Here is a 22,736-nt window from a genome sequence, read left to right as displayed (position 1 = left end):
GGCAGCAGGCAAACAATGTGCTTTGATGGTACCAGCCAGCACCTCCCTCCTGGAACATTTTGCTCAAGGCTTGAACTTTCCAGCCCTACCCTGAAACTCTGTGATTGCAAGTTCTGAGCAAAATACTTATGCTAACTTATGCTAATAGATAATGTGAACTGAGCATCCATATGTGACTTTTTGTCATATCTGGGCTTGCCCAACCATATGACCTTTGACCTACACAAGGAATACTACAGTTGAAATAGTCCTCTTTTATGTTATATAAATATAGACCAAGAAATCACAAACAGAAAATAAGTCTAGTCTGGAAATCGAATGGAAAAGGAAAAGCTGTTTTATTTATTTTCTTGTGCAGAAGCAATACATTTTCATTAAAGATACAGTGTTGTGTTTGGAAAAGCACTTTTGGTGCTTTATATTTTTGTATCAGTGTTTATAAACTTACACAATTTCCTAAATGTGCAAGGAATACATTCTGTATGTGTTAAAACAGGGAACAGAGCTTTATTACAATTTTTGGTGTTGCTGTAAAATAATTTTTGAATTGACTTTGAAAAATGGAATGCCAGCCACAAGATGATGGTACATTTAGTACAGTGTGTCTCAACCTTGGCCGTTTGAAGATGTGTGGACTTCAACTCCCAGAATTCCCCAGCCAGCGTTGCTGGCTGGGGAATTCTGGGAGTTGAAGTCCACACATCTTCAAACGGCCAAGGTTGAGACACTGATTTAGTATGTATAGGCAATATAAACCAGAAATTTTCACACTGTATGTAGTTAAGACCAGAAGACTTAAGAATTGATTCCTTAACAGCACAATTCCATACACGTCAAATTCATAACTGAAATCCTGAGATCATTGACACTTCCTTTCAGATTAGTATGTATCTGATTATATGCTTAATGCAGTAGCAATTGTGGCTTCAGATCACATAAGGAGCACTTGAACCCAAGATCTCTAGGTTCTTTTCATTGTGTCAGGCCTTTTCTGTCTCCTCACACGACAGCAAAAGTTTGTGGCAATCATTGCAGCAGGGGGAAGTTGAGATCTAGTAAGATCAAAAGTTGGGGGTGGGATCTTAATTTTCTTTCTAAAAGTATTGACAATGGCCCCAGCATTCCCATACGACTTTCTATAAAAATCTATTCAAACTAATCTAGTAAGATTTAAAACTCCCTAATTTTTAAATTCAAATATTTGCACTGCAATACAGTGTTCCCTCGCTTTTCACAGGAGATGCGTTCTAAGACCGCCCGCGAAAGTCGAATTTCCGCGAAGTAGAGATGTGGAAGTAAATACACTATTTTTGGCTATGAACAGTATCACAAGCCTTCCCTTAATACTTTAAACCCCTAAATTGCAATTTTCTATTCCCTTAGCAACCATTCAGATTATTACTCACCATGTTTATTTATTAAAGTTTATTTTAAAAAATATTTATTAAAGGCAGACGAAAGTTTCACGATGACATATGACGTCATTGGGTGGAAAAAACCGTGGTATAGGGAAAAAACCCGCAAAGTATTTTTTAATTAATATTTTTGAAAAAACGTGGTATAGACTTTCCGCGAAGTTCGAACCCGCGAAAATCGAGGGAACACTGTATTTTTATCTTCCGTTTTCATTAACTCCCATAGTTCATTACTGAATAAGTGATTTTTCCTAAAGGAATGTGTCTCCAGTTAAGCTATAATGCAAACATTTGCTATTGGTGCATTCAAACTATATGCTCAGAAAAATGAAACACATTTGTTTGATTAAAAAGTGAAAAGTGACAAAATCCATGTGTAAATAGACTAATTAAGAATGTTTTTAAAAAATTAAACTCAACAGATTGTTTTGTAGAATTGTCCCAATCATTTTTTAAAAAAAAAATTCAACTCTTAGATGACTTTTTTTAAATGAGCAGAAATTGTTTTTTGGAGAACTGCACAAAGTCATCGAAAGAGGTGCTTCTCAAAAAATGTGGACTCCCGTGATTGAATTCTTAAAACAGCCACATCCTTTAGAAGGCTTTCATAGCTGCTTCCAAAGAGCCATGTACATTATAAAAAGAAAAACCACCAAGAGTTTGAAAAATTACACCCCATTTGTTTGCATGTGAGGCCTAAGCATATGCACTAAGTCACAATATAAGGATGCAATTGGTTTCATTCCCAAATGGACTTGTGTTTTAAAACAACAACAACTAATGAATGCATTTTGTGTGGATTTCCTGTCTATAGGTCCCACATACCCTCCTTGTGGTCAAACAGGTTCTACCGTTGTAAAACCATTAGTAACCGAAAATTGCTAACTTGGCATGATTATAATGGGGGGTATGTGGAAGCTCTTATCAAGAACAACAGTCTTACGAATTGGGAGCAAAGCAGCACAAGAGACTGAAACCACATCAGGAAATGAATTAAACTGGTTCTGTAATTTCCCCAGCAGCAGGAGTGATGAGCATTTCTGACATCCAGAAGCTACTTAGGGCTTTGCGGGACTGACACATCTTGCTGGTTTTTCTTTATGTTGCTGGCCTCCTCCAGTTTTTCCCAGATGCCCCAAGTTTGTTGGGACAAACTACTCAGTTCCGTATCTAGACTTGCTGATGTCCCGTTGCTTAGAATTTCACTGTTGTGCTACAGATACCAAAATAAGTAAGAAATAAATCAAGACAGGTGTTGTAGTGTGCTAACAATCCATTTTATCAATCATAAAATACTGAGAATGTATTTTGGTATTCCAGTTGATCTTGCATTCTAGTTTTAGGATAATTTTTTGTTTGCTGTTTGTAAGGTAAGTTGGTGTGCTGTCTGTACTACACTATATCACAGTCATGTGCTTTGCTTGTAGTCAAAGGCTGAGATACTTGGCCTTCTCCTGATCTGTAATGACCTGATGCCTTAACCCTTTAATCAGTTTCCTTACAGAGAAATGGGATACATGTAAATTCAGCAGCAGTTATGTTGCTGCAGATGTGTATGAGAAGTCATTGTGCACGTAATAAATAAGGTTCACTTGCTGTGCCACTTTATGAGATGCTGCTAATGTAATGCAGTAGATGTGGCATAGGTTATGATGCCATATTATTCCTCACCTGCAGCATGTGGAAGAAAAGGTATGGAATGCATAATGGAATATAAAAAGACAGGGTAGATATAAAGTGTGTGTGTTTCCTTACCTTAACATTCCTTTCTCTCTGCATTGGAATTGGAATACAAAACTGTTATGAACCATTGCTAAAAAAGCTTTGCTAAAAATGCCAACTGGGAAAGTGATTTACTCATTGCAGACCAAAAAGATCAGCAATGAGTAAATCACTTGCCCAGTTTGCTTCATAAGTCCATAGTTTTTCAGTCCACTGTTTACCGTATTCTGGGGAGATAATTTGGGTGCGTCTTATACTCTGAATGTAGCTTTTTTTTCCAGCCCTAACTAGCTGCTAACGATCTTCTCAGCTCTTACCTTGCAGGCTCTTTCATTGTTTCTCTCTGCGAAGAATGTTTTCCAAGCCTCAAGTCTTAGCAGGGTTTTCCCCCCCATTGGTCTAACTTGCTCCAAATGTTTCCTTCCAGCCCTAACCAAGTGCTACCAATGTTTCCAGCTCTTACCGGCTTGCAAGCTCTTTCATTGTTACTCTCTGCAAAGAATGTTTTCCAAACCCTAAGTCTTTGCAGGGGTTTTTTCATTGCTCTAACTTGCTTTGAATAACCAGGTGCTAATGATGTTTCCAGCTCTTACCTGCTTGCAAGCTTTTTTCATTGCTTTATTTGCTCCTCATGTTTTTTTCCAGATACTAATGATATTCTCAGCTCTTACTGGCTTGCAAGCTCTTTTATTGTTACTCTCTCTGAATAAAGTTTTTTTAAACCCCTAACCTGGGGATAAAACAATGTGCTGGCTAAGGATGCTACCTGGATGAATACCTGATAAGCAGATCACACACACCCCTATTTTCCTCCCCCAAAACTAAAGTGCATCTTATATTCCGGTGCATCTTATAGTCTGAAAAATACATTACACATCATTCCTCATTCAAGGAAATGTATCCAAAAGGACACTGAAACTGTACAGTTAACCTTTAAAGGATACAGACTCAAAGCCTTATCTTTTAGGATGTAATCAATCTATTCAGTCCTCTTTAGTACCTCTAACATCCAATCGACACTCAATTTCTGCTTCACCACAGTCATTCACCGCCTTGCAGGTATAAACGCCTCCATCAAATGGGCTGGGCTTGCGGATTTCCAAAGTCAACACTCCATGCTTACTGAACATGCGGTACTTGGCATCTCCAGAAAGGTCCACATTGTTTTTGAACCAGAAGATTTTGGGCTGTGTTTTTGAAAACAAGAAACAATAAGTCTGAAGCAGAAGAATAGCATTTTGAAGAGGAAAGGACATCTATTTTGCTGCTTAGAGATTACATTGGAAATTTAAGCAGGTCAAAATGCATTTTAACCCAAACATGTTTGCTTCCAGAAGTATTTCATACGTTAGGTCCTTCAAACCTTTGAAAAATGTGGTTATTTGCTAAAGGAGAAGTGCTCATGCAGCCCTCGACTTATTGTAATTGATCCCAAACTTTCCATTGCTAAGCAAGACAATTGTTAAGTGAATTGTGTCCCATATTATGGTTCTTTTTTGCCACACTTTACGTGGTTTAAGTGAACCACTGCAGTTATTAAACGAATCATGCAGTCATTAAGCCAATTTAGCTTCCCCCATTGACTTTGCATGTTGGAAGTCTGCTGGGAAGGTTACAAATGATGCTCCTGGGACAGTGCAACTATTATCTAACAATTATCTATCAATTATCAATTAACTATCAGTGCAACTGACAATTATCAAGGTTACAAATGATGTTCCTGGGACAATGCAACTCAATTGTCAGTTGCCAGGTGCTTGAATTTTGAACTCACGACCACGGGGATGCTGCAATGGTTGTGTAAAGACAAGTCACTTTTTTCAATACTTTTGTAACTTCAAACTGTTATTAAATGAACGGTTGTAAATCCAGGACTACCTGTAGTTTGGGAAATTCCATAAAATATGGCCCAGAATCCACTGACAAGATTAGCATTCTGTATAAGAAGCAAAGCATCTTCTCCAGTGGGCGGAGCTATCCTCCAATAGATTGGGTTATGACGGTCTTGTGTGACGTGATAGGACTGAATCAATTACTTAAAAGGGAAGACCCCCAAAACCACCCCCTCTTTGATTCAGTCCGTGACTCAGGACGCGTGCTTTCTCCTTCACTGGGCTACAGGCTTAGGCCTAACTTTGCATTACTTTCTCAATACTTCATTTGAACTACTACACTCAAGGATCAGAAGATTCTGGACATCAGGCATAATCAACAGCAGCACCAAGCCGATCGGTCCAGCAGGACCTTGAGAGTCGGCAGGGTCTCTCCTCCCCTCGTGCTTCCAACGCGGCAAAAGTATGGTAAGCCCACGCTGAGGAGGGGATGGAGGAGCGATATACCCTGAGGGACGGCACAACCACATTCCTACGCCTTTCCCTCACCCACGGGCCGAGCTATTGGGGATGGTCAAAGTTTGCCGCCCCCCCTTCCGGTTTTCTAATAATCTTACTTAATTACTTAATCTTACTTAATTACTTAATCTTACTTAATTACTTACTTAATTCCTAGTCTAAGTTCTTATCCTGAATTGTTAAAATATTTGTGCTTAGAAGCAACATTACCCTTGCCCTATTTTCAGGGCTCACTTACAAACTGGAAAATTTTCTATAATTGCCATTGCTGCAATATATGTTACGATGCCATACACACCTCAGCCTATAAGCAGTAGTTTTTACACTACAGTTATGTATATTAAAAATCTAGCCGGTAGGATATAGTATGACATACCTTTGGGCTTCCTCTGACGGCACAACTGAGTGTTGCGTTGTACCCAGAGACTACTGAACGATCGGAAAGGAGATGGGTGAATTTTGGTGCCTCAGAGAAGTCGTGCTCTTTGTAATTAGGTGGTTTGTAACTTGCTCCTGCAGCATGGACAAGAGGTAAGGTGAGGGGAAACCAAACAGGAAGTGTCCTATTTTAATCATACAGATAATTTTTAATGAGAACTTTGGCGAGTGCCTGGATTATTTCTCTTTGTTACCTGTCTTTTTAATATAGGCAGTTTTTTTGGTGATTGCAGCATTTTCACTCAGCCCACATAGGTTTTCACTGAAGGTCCTGAAATAGTATTCATTTCCCATGATCAGCTCAGTTACTACACAGTTAGTGCGCCGATAGTGATCAAAAACAGTGTACCATTCCTGGAAAACAAAACAAAAAGTGTGCTGAACCTTAAAAGGTACGCATCTTTTTAAAAGCTGACAGTTCAATGAAGCAGTGGAGGCGATGTGCTGGTGCCTGGAGGCTGTGAGGGTTGTGGACGGTTGTCAGCAGGCTCAGGTTCAATCCCGACAAGACGGAGCGGCTGTGGGTTTTGCCTCCCAAGGACAACACCATCTGTCCTTCCATCTCTCTGGGGGGAGAGACTTCTGACCCCCTCAGAGAAGGTCCGCAACTTGGGAATCCTCCTCGATCCACAGCTGAGGTTAGAACACCATCTCTTCAGCTGTGGTAAGGGGGACTATTTGGACAGGGAGTCTCTCCTCACAGTCACTCATGCCCTCATCACCTCAAGGCTCAATTACTGCAATGCGCTCTACATGGGGCTACCTTTAAAGAGAGACTGCAGTTAGTACAAAACGCAGCCGCGCAAGCTGTTTTGGGTGTACCCATATATCACCATCACTCCATGAGCTGCATTGGCTACCGATAGGTCTCCAAATGCAATTTAAAGTGTTGGTTATAACCTATAAAGCCCTACATGGCTTAGGACCAGATTACCTGCCTCACGTATCCCAGGGACTGGTTAGATCCCACAGAGTTGGCCTTCTCCAGGTCCCATCAGCCAAGCAATATCACCTGGCAGGGCCTAGGGGAACGGCCTTCTTTATGTCAGCTCCAGTCCTTTGGAACCAACTCCCCTCAGAGATTCGCACTTCCCCCATCCTTCTGGCCTTTCAAAAGGTTTTAAAAACACACCTTTGCCAGCAGGCCTGAGGCCTTTGAGCATTCTCATTCTGCTCTGACTGATAGTATGATTGTGACTGGGATGAGTTAGGATGAATGTATTTAAATGTGGAGTTTTTAGGATTTGGGTTTTATGGTTGGGATTTATAATTATTGAATTGATTTTATCCTGTAAACCGCTCTGAGTCCCCTGGAGAAGGGCGGCCTAGAAATTTGAATAAACAAAAAAACAAACAAATAAATAAATTTGATACACAAGCATGATGATATATAGCAGAATTTGATGAAGCCATAATTGATCCTAAGCTTAGCTAGCTGTAATGTCTGTCCAGACAAGAAATGCATACATACACAAGGAAGCTGAATTATGTGCAATAAGAAGTTCAACATTTAAATATAAACTCTTAATGTATCCCTTTGTCTTATTTATCAGTGAAAATGTATGGATTCATTTGCAACCAACACCAATTCTTTCCCTTATATCTTTGCTTTTCTTGCTTGCTGTCCAGCCAAGCAAATAATCTGATTTTTTTTTTAACTGGGTTGTATTTTTCCTCTTTCAATAATAGTAGAGTACTTTACTGCACAAGATTAATGTAACTTCTAGCAGATGTGCAATCAAAATATATTAATTTCATATATACATATTAAAAATCCTAATTGATTTTCAAGGGATGTTTACGAACTAAGACCTGTGTTAAAATTGCGAACTTCCACTGTGTAGGGTAAGATATGCTGCAACCTAATCACAGATATATATTAGTTTTCTTCTGGCAACAAATACTATTTTAGGGAGATATACCAAAACTATAGATAAAAATGAACCAGGAGTTCTAATAATCATCAGACCAGAATATCTCTGGAACCATCTTCTGCCGCACAAATCCCAGTGACCGATTAGATCCCACAGAGTTGGCCTCCTCCGGGTCCCGTCAACTAAACAATGTCGGCTGGCGGGCCCCAGGGGGGAGAGCCTTCTCTGTGGCGGCCCTGACCCTTTGGAATCTACTGCCTCCAGATATTAGAACGGCCCCCACCCTCCTTGCCTTTTGTAAGTTGCTAAAGACCCACCTATGTCACCAGACATGGGGGAACTAAGATACCCCCAGGTATATATAGTTAACACATGGAATGATTGTGTTGTATGGTTTTAATGTTGGGTTTTAGATGTTTTTAATATTAGATTTGTTATACAGTGGTACCTCGACATACAAGTCTAATTCGTTCCAGACCCGAGCTCGTATGTCGATCAACTTGCATCTCGAACAAATGCCTTTAGAGTTTGTTTTCCCACGCCAAGATAACTGGAAAAAATGGAATTCTTGTGCCACCTAGTGGAAGCTCGGCTCGTATCCCGAATTTGAGCTCGGGTGTCAAACAGAAATTTTTCATGCGCCTCGGCTCGTAACTTGGAATACTCGCATGTGGAGCAGCTTGTATCTAGAGGTACTACTGTATTGTATTATTTGTTGTAAGCGGCTCCGAGTCCACAGAGAGGGGTAGCATACAAATCTAATAAATTATTATTATTATTATTATTATTATTATTATTATTATTCTCCATGAAAAACTGACAAATAGAAAATTGCAGTTAGGATTGCCAAAAAGACTGAAAGAAGGAAACAGGTTTCTTTCAATAGAATAAGTTTCCCTTAGAATGTAAGCAGGATAGCATTGCCTTAGGCTAATTAACCCACAGAGGTGGGGTAATCCAGCTAACTGCTCCATTACAATGGTTGACAGGTGAACCAGAATTCTTGTAGCAACTATGTTTGCAAAAGATTAAGGCTCTAATAATTAGAATTGCTCACAATTCTATCATAGTCACAGAAGAGGTGGGTTCCTCCTGGTTTGGACTGGTTCACTTGAACCAGTCTGGTGACATCATGATGATGTCATAGAACCGGTTCGGGCTGGGCTCGTCCGTGGGCGCCACCATCTTTTTTTTAAAAAAAATTTGTTTGAAATTATTTTTCTTCTTCTGAGCATGGGCAGAAGCCGAGTTTCTGGCACTATGTATGCAGTTGCCATATTATTTTCTCTTTTAAATTTTTTAAAATGTTTTTTAAAATGTTTTTTGAATTTTTAAATTATTATTATTTTTCTGAACATGTGCAGGAACCACGTTTCCGACACTGTTCATGTGTTCTCCATCTTGTTTTCAGTTCCCCACCCCAGATATTTTGGCACCGCTCATGTGTGTGTCCATGAGGCATGCACACATGGCACAGAAGAAACAAACCGGCAGCAAGGTAAGTTAGAACCCACCCTGAGCCACAGGTGTTCATAAAAAGGAGGGGAATGGCATACAGTGGTACCTCTACCTAAGAACGCCTCTACTTAAGAACTTTTCTAGCTAAGAACTGGGTGTTCAAGATTTTTTTGCCTCTTCTTAAGAACCATTTTCCACTTACAAACCCGACCCTGGAAAAATTTCCCAGGAAATTTGAGAGCAGCAGGAAGACCTCGACAGTTTCCTGCCATCCCCCCTTTAATCCCGGCCATCTCGGGCTGCCAGAGGAGCCTTTTGGCACCGCTTAAGGAGGCTTTGGCAGTCCAGAGCGAACGAAGCATTTTCCTTTCTCTGGGCGCTTGGAGAGGGAATAAACCAATTTGCTGTGGTGACTCCCTCGTGCTGCCTCCCACACACCTGGAGCAAGGTTGCCTCCTGGGGCGTCTGGCAAAGGGGGGTGCTTTGCCCCGGCCGCATCAACTCAGCTTCAGCCAAACCGAGGAGTCACCACAGTGAAGGAAAGGTGCTGGCTACAAAGTGAGTGAGCAAAAGAAGAGGGGAGCCCTTCAGCATGGGAAGGAAGAGGAAGCAGGTAGTAGCAACAGCCGCCGCCTTTCGGTCAAAGGACCGGGAGGTTCCCACCTCTTGCCCACCTGGGTTTCTCTCTCTGGTGCAGTGTATGGGAGGCAGCCTCGCGCCGGGTGTATGGGAGGCACGTGCTCCTCCTCGCTGCCTCAGAGTCCGTCTTTTTTCTTAAGCTTTAAAGTTTTGGATTTTTTTGATTCCCCTCACATCACCTTCTTCCTTTGGCAGTGACTGTCCTCCTCCTCTTTTTCCTCCTCCTCCTCCCACCCAAATTCCAAGTTTTTATTTCTCTCCTAATGGGTTTGCACGCATTATTTGCTTTTACATTGATTCCTATGGGAAAAATTGCTTCTACTTACAAACATTTCTACTTAAGAACCTGGTCACGGAACAAATTAATTTCTTAAGTAGAGGTACTACTGTATATCTTTTGTGTTCTCCTTATATCTCATTAATCTATCAGTTTTAATGAAATGATGTTTTTTTAAATATAAATACTGATTATATACTTCTGGAATTCCCCAAACAAACCTCATTCTAATTGTGGAAATGATGAAAAAATCATCATCTTATCTTAATAGGTCATGAATGTAGGAATAGTTAGTCCTGCAAGGTAGTCCAGGCAAGAAACACAAACCAGATTACTAATTTTATCTTTATGATAAAGTTACATTATATCTGGCATCAACACAATTGAGGGAGTCCAGAAATATTTCACAAGAAGAGTCCTTCACTCCTCCTCTCACAACAAAATGCCTGCCAGACTTGAAATTCTTTGATTAGACAACTTACAACTCCGTCGTCTCCGTTCTGACTTAACTATAGTTCATAAAATCACATACAAAAATGTCTTACCTGTTAGCGACTACTTCACCTTTAACCACAACATGAGCACGAAATAAACTAAATGTCAACCACTGCAAACAAGACTGCAAAAAATACGACTTCAACAATAGAGTAGTCAATGCCTGGAATGCACTACCTGACTTTGTGGTTTCTACTCCTAACCCCAAAACCTTTAACCTTAAACTATCTACAATTGTCCTCTCCTCCTTTCTAAGAGGTCTGTAAGGGGTGTGCATAAGCGCATCATTTTGCCTACCGTCCCTGTCCTACTGTTCTATTGTCTTCTATCATTACTTTCTATCATTACTTATCTAATGTTTTATTTGTACAAATTACCATCCTATAATTGTTTGACAAATACTTAAATAAAATAAATAAATAAATAAAACAAAGTCTTCTCAAACTGAAAGTACTTCTCCCCTCCTTTCCTTTTATGTACTGCAAAACTAAGAAGGTTCCTTCTGAACTATTTCTGATGCCCCCTGTCTTTCTGAGGGTTGAGATACCTTTATACTCTACTTCAGTGATTTTCAACCTTTTTTGAGCTGCGGCACATTTTTTACATTTACAAAATCCTGGGGCATACCACCAACCAAAATGACTAAGACAGTACATATTATACATATTGCCCCCCCCCTTGTGTGTGTGTGTATACACACTCTTGAACCATTTCCAAAAACAGGTGAGGGCTGGGGGGGTTTTCTCTCTTATTCTTTGGGTGCTTTTTATCATATGCTTTAAATCAAGAGTCACTTCTCTCTTTTGTTTCTCTTTCTTCTCATTCTCTTTCTCAATCATTTTCTCATTTCTCTTTTTTTCTCCCCTTTTTTCTCACATTTCTCCCTCTCCTTCTGTCTCTTTCTCTCTCCCCCTCTCTCTCTCTTGCTTTCTTTCTCTCTCACACACAAACTCTTTCTTTCTTTCTTTCTCTCTCTTTCTCTCTTGCTTTCTTTCACTCTCTTTCTCTCCCCCCCGCTCTCTCTTGCTTTCTCTCTCTCTCTCTCACTTGCTTTCTTTTTCTCTCTCTTTCTTTCTTTCTCTCTTTTTCTTTCTCTTTTTTTGGTTCTTTCTCTCTCTCTTGCTTTCTTTCTCTCTCTTGCTTTCTTTCTCTCTCTCTCTTTCTCTCTCCCCTCTTGCGGCACACCTGATTATTTTCCACGGCACACTGGTTGAAAAACACTGCTCTAGTTGGCTGGTCTGTAGTTCACTCTCCTGCCTTGCAAGGTCATTCCCATATACTGTAACAGAAAGTACTAATTGTCTCAGAATAGATGTGTACCCTTACCAGCCTATGGTTCTTACCATTGTTTTTTTGTCTGCTTTCTGTACCACGTATCCTGTGATTTGAGAATTGCCATCATCCTGGGGAGGCATCCATTCCAACGCAACATTGAATCCCCAAACTTCCACAATCTTAATATTCAGAGGAGGACCAGGCTTGTCTGGAAAAATAAATCCACCACAAAAAACCAGCTATACATAATCAAGAGCTGCTCCTCAGTGTTTTTACACAGGAGTGATACAAGTACAGCTTAAATAACCTCATGTAATGATTATATTCCAAGAAGGCAATTTTTCTCCTACAATAAATTTACTCTGCCAAATATAGATGTGAAATATATATTCAATGGCTCCCTATTCCAAATAGAGAAAAGTAAAAACAATAACTTTCACTTTCTCCAAATCCATGGAGATTCACCCTTAATAAATGAAAATAAAAACATTAATACGTTTAATACTCTCTAGAGTCATGCAGCTAAAAGGGGCTAAAATTGATGTGTTAAATAAATAAAATACTATACTAATTTGCATACAAAGTATACTATTATACTGCTTAAAACAGTTCTGAAAGAGAAATAGGTTATGAATTATTGTGTAGTTTTATTTTTAAAAAGATAATGTTTCCCCCCTTGAATGATATGACTTCTGGATTCCTCATGGACGTGTAGTCTTTTTGGAAACAATATATAAGTGGTTTGCCGCTATCTTCTGATACGCTATCTGGGATTTCCTTCAATGAACCAGGTCTGATCCTTTTTTTTTTTTTAGCTTTCTCAGGATCAGCCAAGGTTAGCTAAATGTTCCTATTTGTTCTATGACCCCCACTCTCTCTCTTTCTCTCTCTCCCCTTCCCTCCCTTCCTCCTTTCCTTCCAATATGTGATATTGGATGCATCCATTAATCCTTCTTAGCTGAATACATGTTTAGAGATAGTCAACTATCCATTAAACATTTAAAATGGTCAAAAATTAATCCTGGGAATATCAGATTGGATTGCTACTCTTTATTTTTTGTATTTTACATGAAATGAATTAATTCCCTTGAAAATAAGACCATTCTCAGGGGAAAAAAACCCTGATTGCATTGTGAGAGGCATAATGTAAAAAAATATCCCGAGACAAAATTTCAAATGGATCTTGTAATAGCTGCTCCTATAAATGGATGCATATTTTCACTCTTCATTGAATACTTCATTGAATGATAATCATTAAGTGTTTACCACATGATTCTTGACAAATGTATCTTTTCCTTTTATGTACACTGAGAGCATATGCACCAAGACAAATTCCTTGTGTGTCCAATCACACTTGGCCAATAAAAAATTCTATTCTATTCTATTCTATTCTAGTCTAGTCTATTCTATTCTATTCTAGTCTAGTCTAGTCTAGAAAAACTCTCTATACTGTCTCATTTTTTCTGTTTTAGTAGCTATAGGTTTAATGCATGGAACTAAGCTCAGTTGTGAAATTCACAACTCTGGTAATAAAAGTACTGTATCTGCTGTGGTTTCTAACTTGGGTTGAGACTATGCTCAATTTAGAATGGAACGGAATAGAATAGAATAGAATAGAATAGAACAGAACGGAATGGAATAGAATTCTTTACTGGCCAAGTGTGATTGGACACACAAGCAATTTGTCTTGGTGCATATGCTCTCAATGTACATAAAAGAAAAGATACATTTGCCAAGAATCATAAGCTACAACACTTAATGACAGCCATAGGGTACAAATAAGCAATCAAATCATATTAAGAAACAATCAATGTGAATCATGAGGATACAAATTACAGTAATACAGTCATTAGTGTGGGGAGATAGGTGATAGGAACGATGAGAAGATTAATAGTAGGGCAGATTTAGTAAATAGTTTGACAGTGTTGAGGGAATTATTTGTTTAGCAGAGAACTGGCATTCAGGGAGGAAAAACTGTTCTTGTGTCTAGTTGTTCTGGTGTTCATGTTTTATGGCATCGTTTTGATGGTAGGAGTTGAATCATTTTATGTCCAGGATGATCAGATATAAAATAATTTATTTCATTTCATTTTATTTTATGACCAGTTGATGGTCATTTTAAATAGTTTATTATTAATAATGAATAAACTATGACCAATTGATCATCAATCAAAAGAGGGGCCAAGCCAATGGAGTCTATACTTAAAATGTGAGTTTTTTTCTCTTCTCCCACTCCTCAATCACTCTTTACACAAGCATTAGGAAAATATTTTTTGAAACAAGAAATGGGAAGGAGACTTAATTATTGTATTGCTGGGAGTCCTGCTACAACTAAATATATTTTGCAGAAGGACTGGTTAAAAAAAGTCTACCTGATTTCAGGTGAACTAAATTCTAGTAAGTTGTTCCAAATGAAGAGTGAGATACAACTGTTTTAAATAAATAAAATTATCCAGCAGTTTCTTACCCATAATCTGCATTATAATGGTGACCTTGTCACTCATGTTTTCTATTTGCACCTCAACTTCATAGTTCCCAGAATGGTGACGCTCTGCCTTTCGGATAAATAGAATAGTATCTGTATTGCTGTTTCGTATTCCCACTTCCTTGGAGTCTATTAACTGACCATCTTTTTTCCAGATAACTTTAGGTCTAGGTTTACCCTGTAAAAAGAAAGAAAAATGGTCAGACTGAAAACAAGTTTGATTTTCAGTGGTTGGTTGTATTAATCTCCTTTCTTATATGAAGAAATTATTTCTCTCACAGCAGTTCTGTGTAGGCTTATTTCTTGCATATATAGTTAGAAATATATAAGTAGCTGTAGCCCTAACAACAGCAACAACAACAAAGTTGGAAGGGATCTTGGAGGTCTTCTAGTCCAACCCCCTACTTAGGCAGGAAACCCTACGCTACTTCAGACAAATGGTTATCCAACATCTTCTTAAAAACTTCCAGTGTTGGAGCATTCACAACTTCTGGAGGCAAGCCATTCCATTGATTAATTGTTCTAATTGTCAGGAAATTTCTCCTTAGTTCTAAGTTACTTCTCTCCTTGTTTAGTTTCCACCCATTACTTCTTGTTCTACCCTCAGGTGCTTTGGAGAATAGGTTGAGTCCTTCTTCTTTGTGGCAACCCCTGAGGAATTGGAATACTGCTATCATGTCTCCTCTGGTCCTTCTCATCAAACTAGCCATGCCCAGTTCCTGCAACCGTTCTTCATATATTTTAGCTTCCAGTCCCCTAATTATCTTTGTCGTTCTTCTCTGCACTTTTTCTAGAGTCTCAACATTTTTTTCATTGTATCTCATATACAGCTACCATGAAGCCATCAGAAAATAATTTTAATTGTCTTATTACAAAATGACCAGTTGTCACTAGCACCTGCTGCTTCTCAGGAAGATGTTATTTTTTTTTTCTTAATCAACATCATGGAACAAACTACACATGGATGCCCACCAGTCAAAAATCTTGCTTTTTTAAAAAAAAGTATCCTTCAATTTATACATTGAGCAGGAAAATGCCTTCAGTGCCATTACTGTGAGACTAAGTTTACTCCAATATGGCTTAAAGTGCTCCATTTTAGATTACAAGCAGTTTAGTATACCATTCAATATAAAATACAATTCGTTTTATAAGCCTTTGTTTAAAGCTTTGATTTTTCTCTTATTATGTGGTCATCCAGTTACTGTCGAACAAACTGATATTTATGTAGGCATTCATTTATTCAATTTACATGCTGCCCATCTTGCCTGGAGGTTCAGGTACATAGATTTACCTCAGGATGTTTAAAATTAGCATGTGTTAAACAAATAACAGTTCATATTTTTCACAGTTTGTCAAGTTTAGATAATTTAAAATAAGGATGAAGGATTCCAGTCATTCTTTGCAGCAGCATTGTAGCAATAGAAGGAAAATTGTATAACTTGGATTGTAGAATAGAGTTTCTTCTCCTCCTAAAATGAGTTGAAGATTTTCATAACATCCGAATAAATTATTCTCTAATTTCTATTTACCCTTCTGTTTACTGTTTATCTTTCAATCTAAGCCAGCATTGCTCAACCTTGACAACTTTAAGGTTACACATACTGGCTGAGGAATTCTGGAAGTTCTGAGAGAAAAATTGCCCTCCGATTTTAAATGAACCTTTTTTATATATTTTGACAATTGAGATTTAGAAGTACAGTATCTCTTTTGTACAGCCTTTTACATTAGAGATAGAAGGAAGAAATAACTTATTCAGTGATGGTACAGAATTTCTTTTCATTGCCTGTTCCTCAATTTTTTCTGGCAGTGTATCTCCTTACAAACACTCTTGTAGTAACATGGCAAAGCTAGAGATGCTACATTCTACTCATTTAAACAGACCACATTACCCTCAGCTAAATCAGAGGTGGACAGTGTTTAAAAAACTTGATGGAAAGATAAAAATCCAGACCAGATGAGCTTTCACCCAATGGTGAGGAAATTTCTTGACACCCGGATAAGAATTATTCCAGACATACATAGGAATACAGTACTTGTTCCCCACTGTCAGTTTCTTCAACAAAGGTAAGACTTTGCCCTCTGATCAATAAAGACCCCATCACATACCTGGAAAGGAATTACAATGTTGATTGTATCACCAACTTTCTTCATTAAAGTTTGTCTGAGATTGCGCGGCAGCCTAATTTTAGGGCGCTCTATGGATCAAAAATCAAGTCAGAGGATAATTACTCTATTTCAGATTATTGTATGTAAACATTGTATTTGTGCAGAAAAATAATTCTCTAGACCCTTACTGCTTTGGTCGCGCTGATGGAGGATCTCTGGCGGGCCTGGGATAGGGGTTTATCCTCTATCCTGAGGTTTCTTGACCTCTCAGGGGCTTTTGCTACATCGACCATAGTATCCTTCTGCACCAACTGGAGAGGTTAGGAGTGGGAGGCACCGTTTTGCGGTGGTTCTCCTACCTCTCCGGTCGGTCGTAGTCGGTGTTAGTGGGGGGACGGAGATTGACCCCTAGGTTTCTCCCTTGTGGAGTTCCTCAGGGGTCGGTTCTATCCCTATTTCTGTTTAATATCTACATGATGATCCAAGGACGTGGAGTGAGTTGTCATCAGTATGCTGATGACACTCAGTTGTACATCTCCACCCCGTGCCCACTCAGTGAAGCAATGGAAGTGATGTGCCGGTGCCTGAAGGCTGTTAGGGTCTGGATGGGTGCCAACAGACTCACACTTAACCCCTAAAAGATGGAGTGGCTGTGGATTTTGCCTCCCAAGGACAATCCCATCTGTCCATCCATTACCCTTGGGGGGGGGGGAATTATTGACCCCCTGAGAGAAGGTCTGCAAATTGGGTGTCCTCCTCAACCCACACTGTGGTGGCCCTGGCCCTCTGGAATCAGTTATCTCCAGAGATTCGCACTGCCCCTACCCTCCTTGCCTTTCATAAGAGTCTTAAGACTCATCTATGTTGCCAGGCATGGGGTAATTAGATCAAGCCCCCCCCCCCCCGTTTAATAAATGAAATTATTGTAGTTGGGTTCCATGTTGGAATCTCAGTTTTAACCATATACATCTGGCTTTCTAATGTGAGTCCAGAATCTCCTAAACCTGCGTTTTACACTAGAACATGGATGAGCAATCTATAGTTCTTGAGATGTTCTTAGATTCCTGAATGAATTGGCTGATTGGGTTTTCAGTTTGTAATTTTTAATTGATTAGATTTGTTGCTGTATTGTTTACATTGTATGTGAGCTGCCCCTAGTCTTGGGAGAAGGGCAGCATACAAATCTAAATAATAATAATAATAATAATAATAATAATAATAATAATAATAATAATAATATAATAACAAAAACAACAAAACAACAACAACAACAATAATAAATGATTTTGACTATATGTATTAAATATTTACAGAATTTTAAAAAAATAATTGTAAGCATATTTAATGGTGATTACTTGGAGGGGTTTTTGAAAATATATATATTTGTGCCATGGCAAATGTGGCAAAGATACATGGGAAGAGGAAATCACACTGGGGTTCTAATTATTCAATTAATTATCCATAAACATAGGAAATTGTGCGAGAATTAGAAATCTAAGAACATCTCAAGAACTATAGATTGCTCATCCATGTTCTAGTGTAAAACGCAGGTTTAGGAGATTCTGGACTCACATTAGAAAGCCAGATGTATATGGTTAAAACTGAGATTCCAACATGGAACCCAACTACAATAATTACGCAACTATAAAACTTCATTTGTTTCCTTCTAAGCCGCTTGGAATATCTAAAAGTTTGTCAGATATTTAAAACAATTGATTTCTTTTAATTTAGTCTACATGTGCTGCAATTCTTGGATAATTTTATTTTAGTTTCCTTGGTGAAAGAAGTACACTGTATACTGTGACCGGTGGTGTCATCCTGACATTTGTTAGTAAATGGATGAATGCCTCCGTGACAATTATTTTTTGGAGCTTCCACCATATGCTTCCAAAATTCAAAATATTCCCTCTGGACCCAAAAGTTTAGAAGATTCGCGAATTTAAAATATTAAGAAGAATGAACTCCAATAAACAAATTTATACTCCCTTGTACTCCAAGGAGCTTTTAATTAAAGAAATAATTATAAATGGCTTCAGGAATACTCTCAAGACACTTACGCAAGATCTCTTGAACAGTCACTGGTTCCTTAATCATTGCTGGTTGACTTGTCCCTGCTAAATTTATAGCAGTGATGCGAAAATACAATTTATCTCCTGTAACCAGATCTTTAAGTAAGACAGATGTGCGTTCAGTGGGGCTAGGAAGAGCTGGAATCCATTCGGTGGCTGCAGATATTAAAAAATAAACTGCTAGATATTTTTAAAGCACATTTTTACAAGATTTTGTTCAATGGCATAATTCTATTTACTCAAAGTATGTTCAACATATTCATAAGGAAATTCGCTAGGACGTTATTCTATTGGATGAGCTTGAGATTTCTAACTAAACTTAATATAAATCTAAGGACGTCCGTATTCTCAGTCATCCAGGTCATAGTTGCCCCAAAGGTGCTTTTTTCAGGAGGCAACTGGACTGTCTTGTTTTTTTTTCTTCAAAGGGTGTCCATCCCAAATTGTATATAATTTGGGATGGACACCCTTTGAATGGTGTGGGAGTAGGAATGGATTTCCAGAGAGAAAAAATTGCAGATTACAGGAACCAGGATCACTACTCAGGTGAACCCCGAGGACACTGATAAACCTCCAAGTGTTTCAATGGCCCTCTAAAAGGATGCAAAAGAACCAGCTGTCTTCAAGGAATATAAATCCTTCCATTCTCCACTATTCTGTCAGAGCTGAAGAAGCTTCTTGGATGAGAATCAAAACGTCTTCAAAGAAAAAAGCAAGAAAGTCCAGTTACCACCTGAAAAAGCACATGTGGGATATATCTAAAGAACAATTAGAGAAGGTAGAGGCTGCATTTTGAAACTGGTTTTACTGAAAATTGCACAGAGCACAGATTACCATTTGCTATAATAGGTTTAAGACTAATGACTGACAAGCTAAAAATGTGCAACAATTACTATAACCAAAGAATATTAGTTCCACTCGTTTCCCTGGAAGTAGAGCGACAAACAAAATACGTAACTACCAAAGTTCATCCTGTAAATTTTATACCCACTCTTGTAAGTTAGCTCATATTCTGTTATCCTCTCTATTTCTATGTATAGTCACTAACATTTTAGAAAATAGGCACCCCAGTAGTGGGTTCTACTTACCTTTGCTACAGGTTTGTGAATGGGAGCACATGGGTGCGTGCACAATGCTTCTGCGCATGTGCAGAGCATTTTTGATGGCATCCGGTCAGATTTGCCATACCGGGTCGAACTGGTAGCAACCCACCCCTGAGGTATCCACTCAAAAGAGAATCTCTGTGATATTAGCCGATTTTAAACCATAATCTCTCATTATTCTTTCACATAACTCCCTGCGGCCGGTTAGATCCCACAGAGTTGGCCTTCTCCAGGTCCCATCAACCAAACAAAATCATTTGGCAGGGTCTAAGGGAAGAGCCTTCTCCGTGGCGGCCCCGACCCTCTGGAATCAGCTCCCCCCAGAGATTCATACTGCCACCACCCTCCTCGCCTTCCGCAAGAGCTTCAAGACCCATCTATGTCGCCAGGTCTGGGGAAATTAGACCTTGCCCCTCTGATCAACAATACAGTAATATATGATGTGATTGAACTGTATGATTGTGTATTACATTGGGGGTTTTTAATTGTTTTTTAAATTATTAGATTTGTGCTACATGTTTATGTCTGTATCTATTCTGTGAGCCACCCTGAGTCTTCGGAGAGGGGCGGCATACAAATCTAATGAATAATAATAATAATAATAATAATAATAATAATAATAACAACAACAACAACATCATCATCAATAACAACAACAACAACATCATCATCATCAATAACAACAACAACATCATCATCATCATCAATAACAACATCATCATCATCATCATCAATAACAACAACATCATCATCATCATCAATAACAACAACAACAACAATAATAATACTACTGTGCCCTCCTCTCTCTGCTTTATCAACCTGTAGATCAATGTCTACTTTAGTAAACCCAGCAAAACAGGTGTTATTTGTTCCTGGGAAGATATTTCAGAATACATCAGGGCTTACTCACATCCTTCTCTACAGTATTCAATATTGTAGCCATCCAGTCCTCCTGCTCCAATCCGTTCAGGGGGTCTCCACTTCAGGGTAACAGAAGTGTCAGAAATGTCTTCTACAGTAAAGTGTGTTGGCTCACTTGGAGGAGCTAAACAAAATTCACAAGCCAAAGACTTTGCACGTTATATTAAAGCTGAACAACAATAATATTTTCATTTTCCTTATTAAAAATGTTGGCTTATAATATTTTAAATTTTTGCAAAATGTAATTTAAAACCAGAAAACCAGAAATACAGTATTTTTTTTAACAAAACCCCTGTTCCCTGTTTGTTAAAAATGAAGTAACCTATTAAAGCAATCCCTGTGAAGAATCTTAGACTTTGAAAGAGCTTCCATAAAAATGGACTTTTGACAGTGAAGACTTCATGCTTTTAGAAAAACAACACCTAAAGATTTGAAGAATTTAATTGTGGTAGAAGTGGTAATATGAACATCACATGGAGCTTGGTGGGTTAACAAAAACCTCTTATTTAGGCCTGGGAGATAATAGCCATTATTTTATCTTTAGAATAGGATTTCCTAAACTGAAAATAGGTGAAGCTGGAGGCTGCTGAATTCTATAGCAGCATTTAAGCACACAGCTTATACTTGTTGGAGCTCACAATCCCATGGGTAGGATCTAAGTAGATGGTGTGACATTTGCTAATTTGACTTAAGGAGAAGGCAGAAATTATCATCTAGCATGTCAATAAAATGTGTATAGTGAATAGTAGTTATAGTAGTTATAAAACAGAAGTATTTTGAAGCAGAGTTTTCCCAGTGTTATTATTCTATTTTCAACATTGTCATTATCATCATCGGTAGCGTTATTGTACCCAAAATACTTATTTATACTATCCTCATTCTCCGAGCAGTTTATAATTTGAAAAATATATTACACAGCTGAGCTGCATTTCAAAGTTTGAGATTTCACTTTACCAAATATTCCTCCATTTCAGTCTACAAAGGTTTCACACTTCACCATGTGACATTATAATTCTCATTCAATGGCTGAGTCAACCTCATTTTGTTTAGACTACATGCAATAAGGGAACAACACTTTTCAAAAAAAGGTAGGTGGGTTATTCTTTTTGTGCCATATGTATGCTTATCATAAATTAGGCAGCTTAAATGTTGTGGTATTTAAACACATTGCGAACACTACTTAAAATATTTCAGCTCTGCAGAATGTTCCATACAACAGATAACAAGCCTCTTCTCTTTTCAAAAAGGTTAAAAATGACACAACAGATGGAACACCTAATGTTAGCACCCAACCTAACATTGTTGCGACAAACACATTTTGTCACTTGTCTTTCTGGAATGACATTCAATTAAAGCCAGTCTTTGAAAGTAATTTTTTTTAAAAAAGCATGTGCATCACTCACATATGGATATGAGTATGTTACCATAAAATGCACATTACAAACCCAGTGCCTCCTATACAGAGTTGCAGGTTGCCCCTTATTTCTAATCTGGTAAACATGTTCTTATTCCATCAAAATCCTGGACCTTTCAGCTCGTCTGTTTCCTCTGGGAAGTCTTCAATTGTTTCCTGGACTGAGTCTCCTTCTCCTTCTTCAATTGTTTCCTGGACTGAGTCTCCTTCTCCTTCTTCAATTGTTTCCTGGACTGAGTCTCCTTCTTCTTCACCAGTACAGTTGTTGAGTGATGACTGAAGATTAGAGTTAATCACGTTCTCTTCAACTATAATTTCCCCTGCTTGTCCATTTTTAGGGTCTTGGATTTCCACACTTTCCGAAATCTCTTCTGCCTCTTTATGGACTTCTATGAGTTGAACCACCTCGTTGGTCATGGCGATGACTGTTGAACCTTAATTTCTCAAATGCTTCTTTCTCGCAATGACTCATAGAGTGTGCCCTTAACTCAAGGACTGCTACAAAATGGTGGGGGGTCATAATGATTATTTATAGAAAATCCATGGATATTTTCTTAATCAGATAGCCTTACAGCTCCACAGGGGAGGTGGACCGGGTGGCATTAGTAGTTTACTACGGCATTTGCATCCATAATGGAATGGGGGGAAGCTGAGAGGCAATGGGAGGTCAGTGCCAATTAGCTTCCCTCTCTTG

The 22,736-nt window shown here is 38.6% G+C and overlaps 1 protein-coding gene across 1 annotated transcript in view; it reads right to left on the bottom strand.

The window, feature by feature from the left end:
- Positions 1-2,456: 2,456 nt before the first annotated feature.
- MYBPC3 (myosin binding protein C3) overlaps positions 2,457-22,736 on the bottom strand; it is a 94,391-nt gene continuing 74,111 nt past the window's right edge. Inside the window, exons 25-33 of the mRNA XM_070742170.1 lie at positions 20,618-20,752; positions 18,593-18,760; positions 16,536-16,624; positions 14,412-14,607; positions 12,013-12,152; positions 6,121-6,280; positions 5,865-6,001; positions 4,138-4,324; positions 2,457-2,628 (exon numbers count right to left, since the gene is read on the bottom strand). Of these exons, the coding sequence (XP_070598271.1) occupies positions 2,618-2,628; positions 4,138-4,324; positions 5,865-6,001; positions 6,121-6,280; positions 12,013-12,152; positions 14,412-14,607; positions 16,536-16,624; positions 18,593-18,760; positions 20,618-20,752 (1,223 nt within the window). The 3' untranslated portion in view covers positions 2,457-2,617. The remainder of the gene's footprint in view (positions 2,629-4,137; positions 4,325-5,864; positions 6,002-6,120; positions 6,281-12,012; positions 12,153-14,411; positions 14,608-16,535; positions 16,625-18,592; positions 18,761-20,617; positions 20,753-22,736) is intronic.

Source organism: Erythrolamprus reginae, chromosome 1, assembly GCF_031021105.1.
Source record: "Erythrolamprus reginae isolate rEryReg1 chromosome 1, rEryReg1.hap1, whole genome shotgun sequence".
NCBI classification, from domain to species: Eukaryota; Metazoa; Chordata; class Lepidosauria; order Squamata; family Dipsadidae; genus Erythrolamprus; species Erythrolamprus reginae.
Note: the sequence above shows the minus strand (reverse complement) of the source record. Positions and strands in the feature narration are given on the sequence as shown.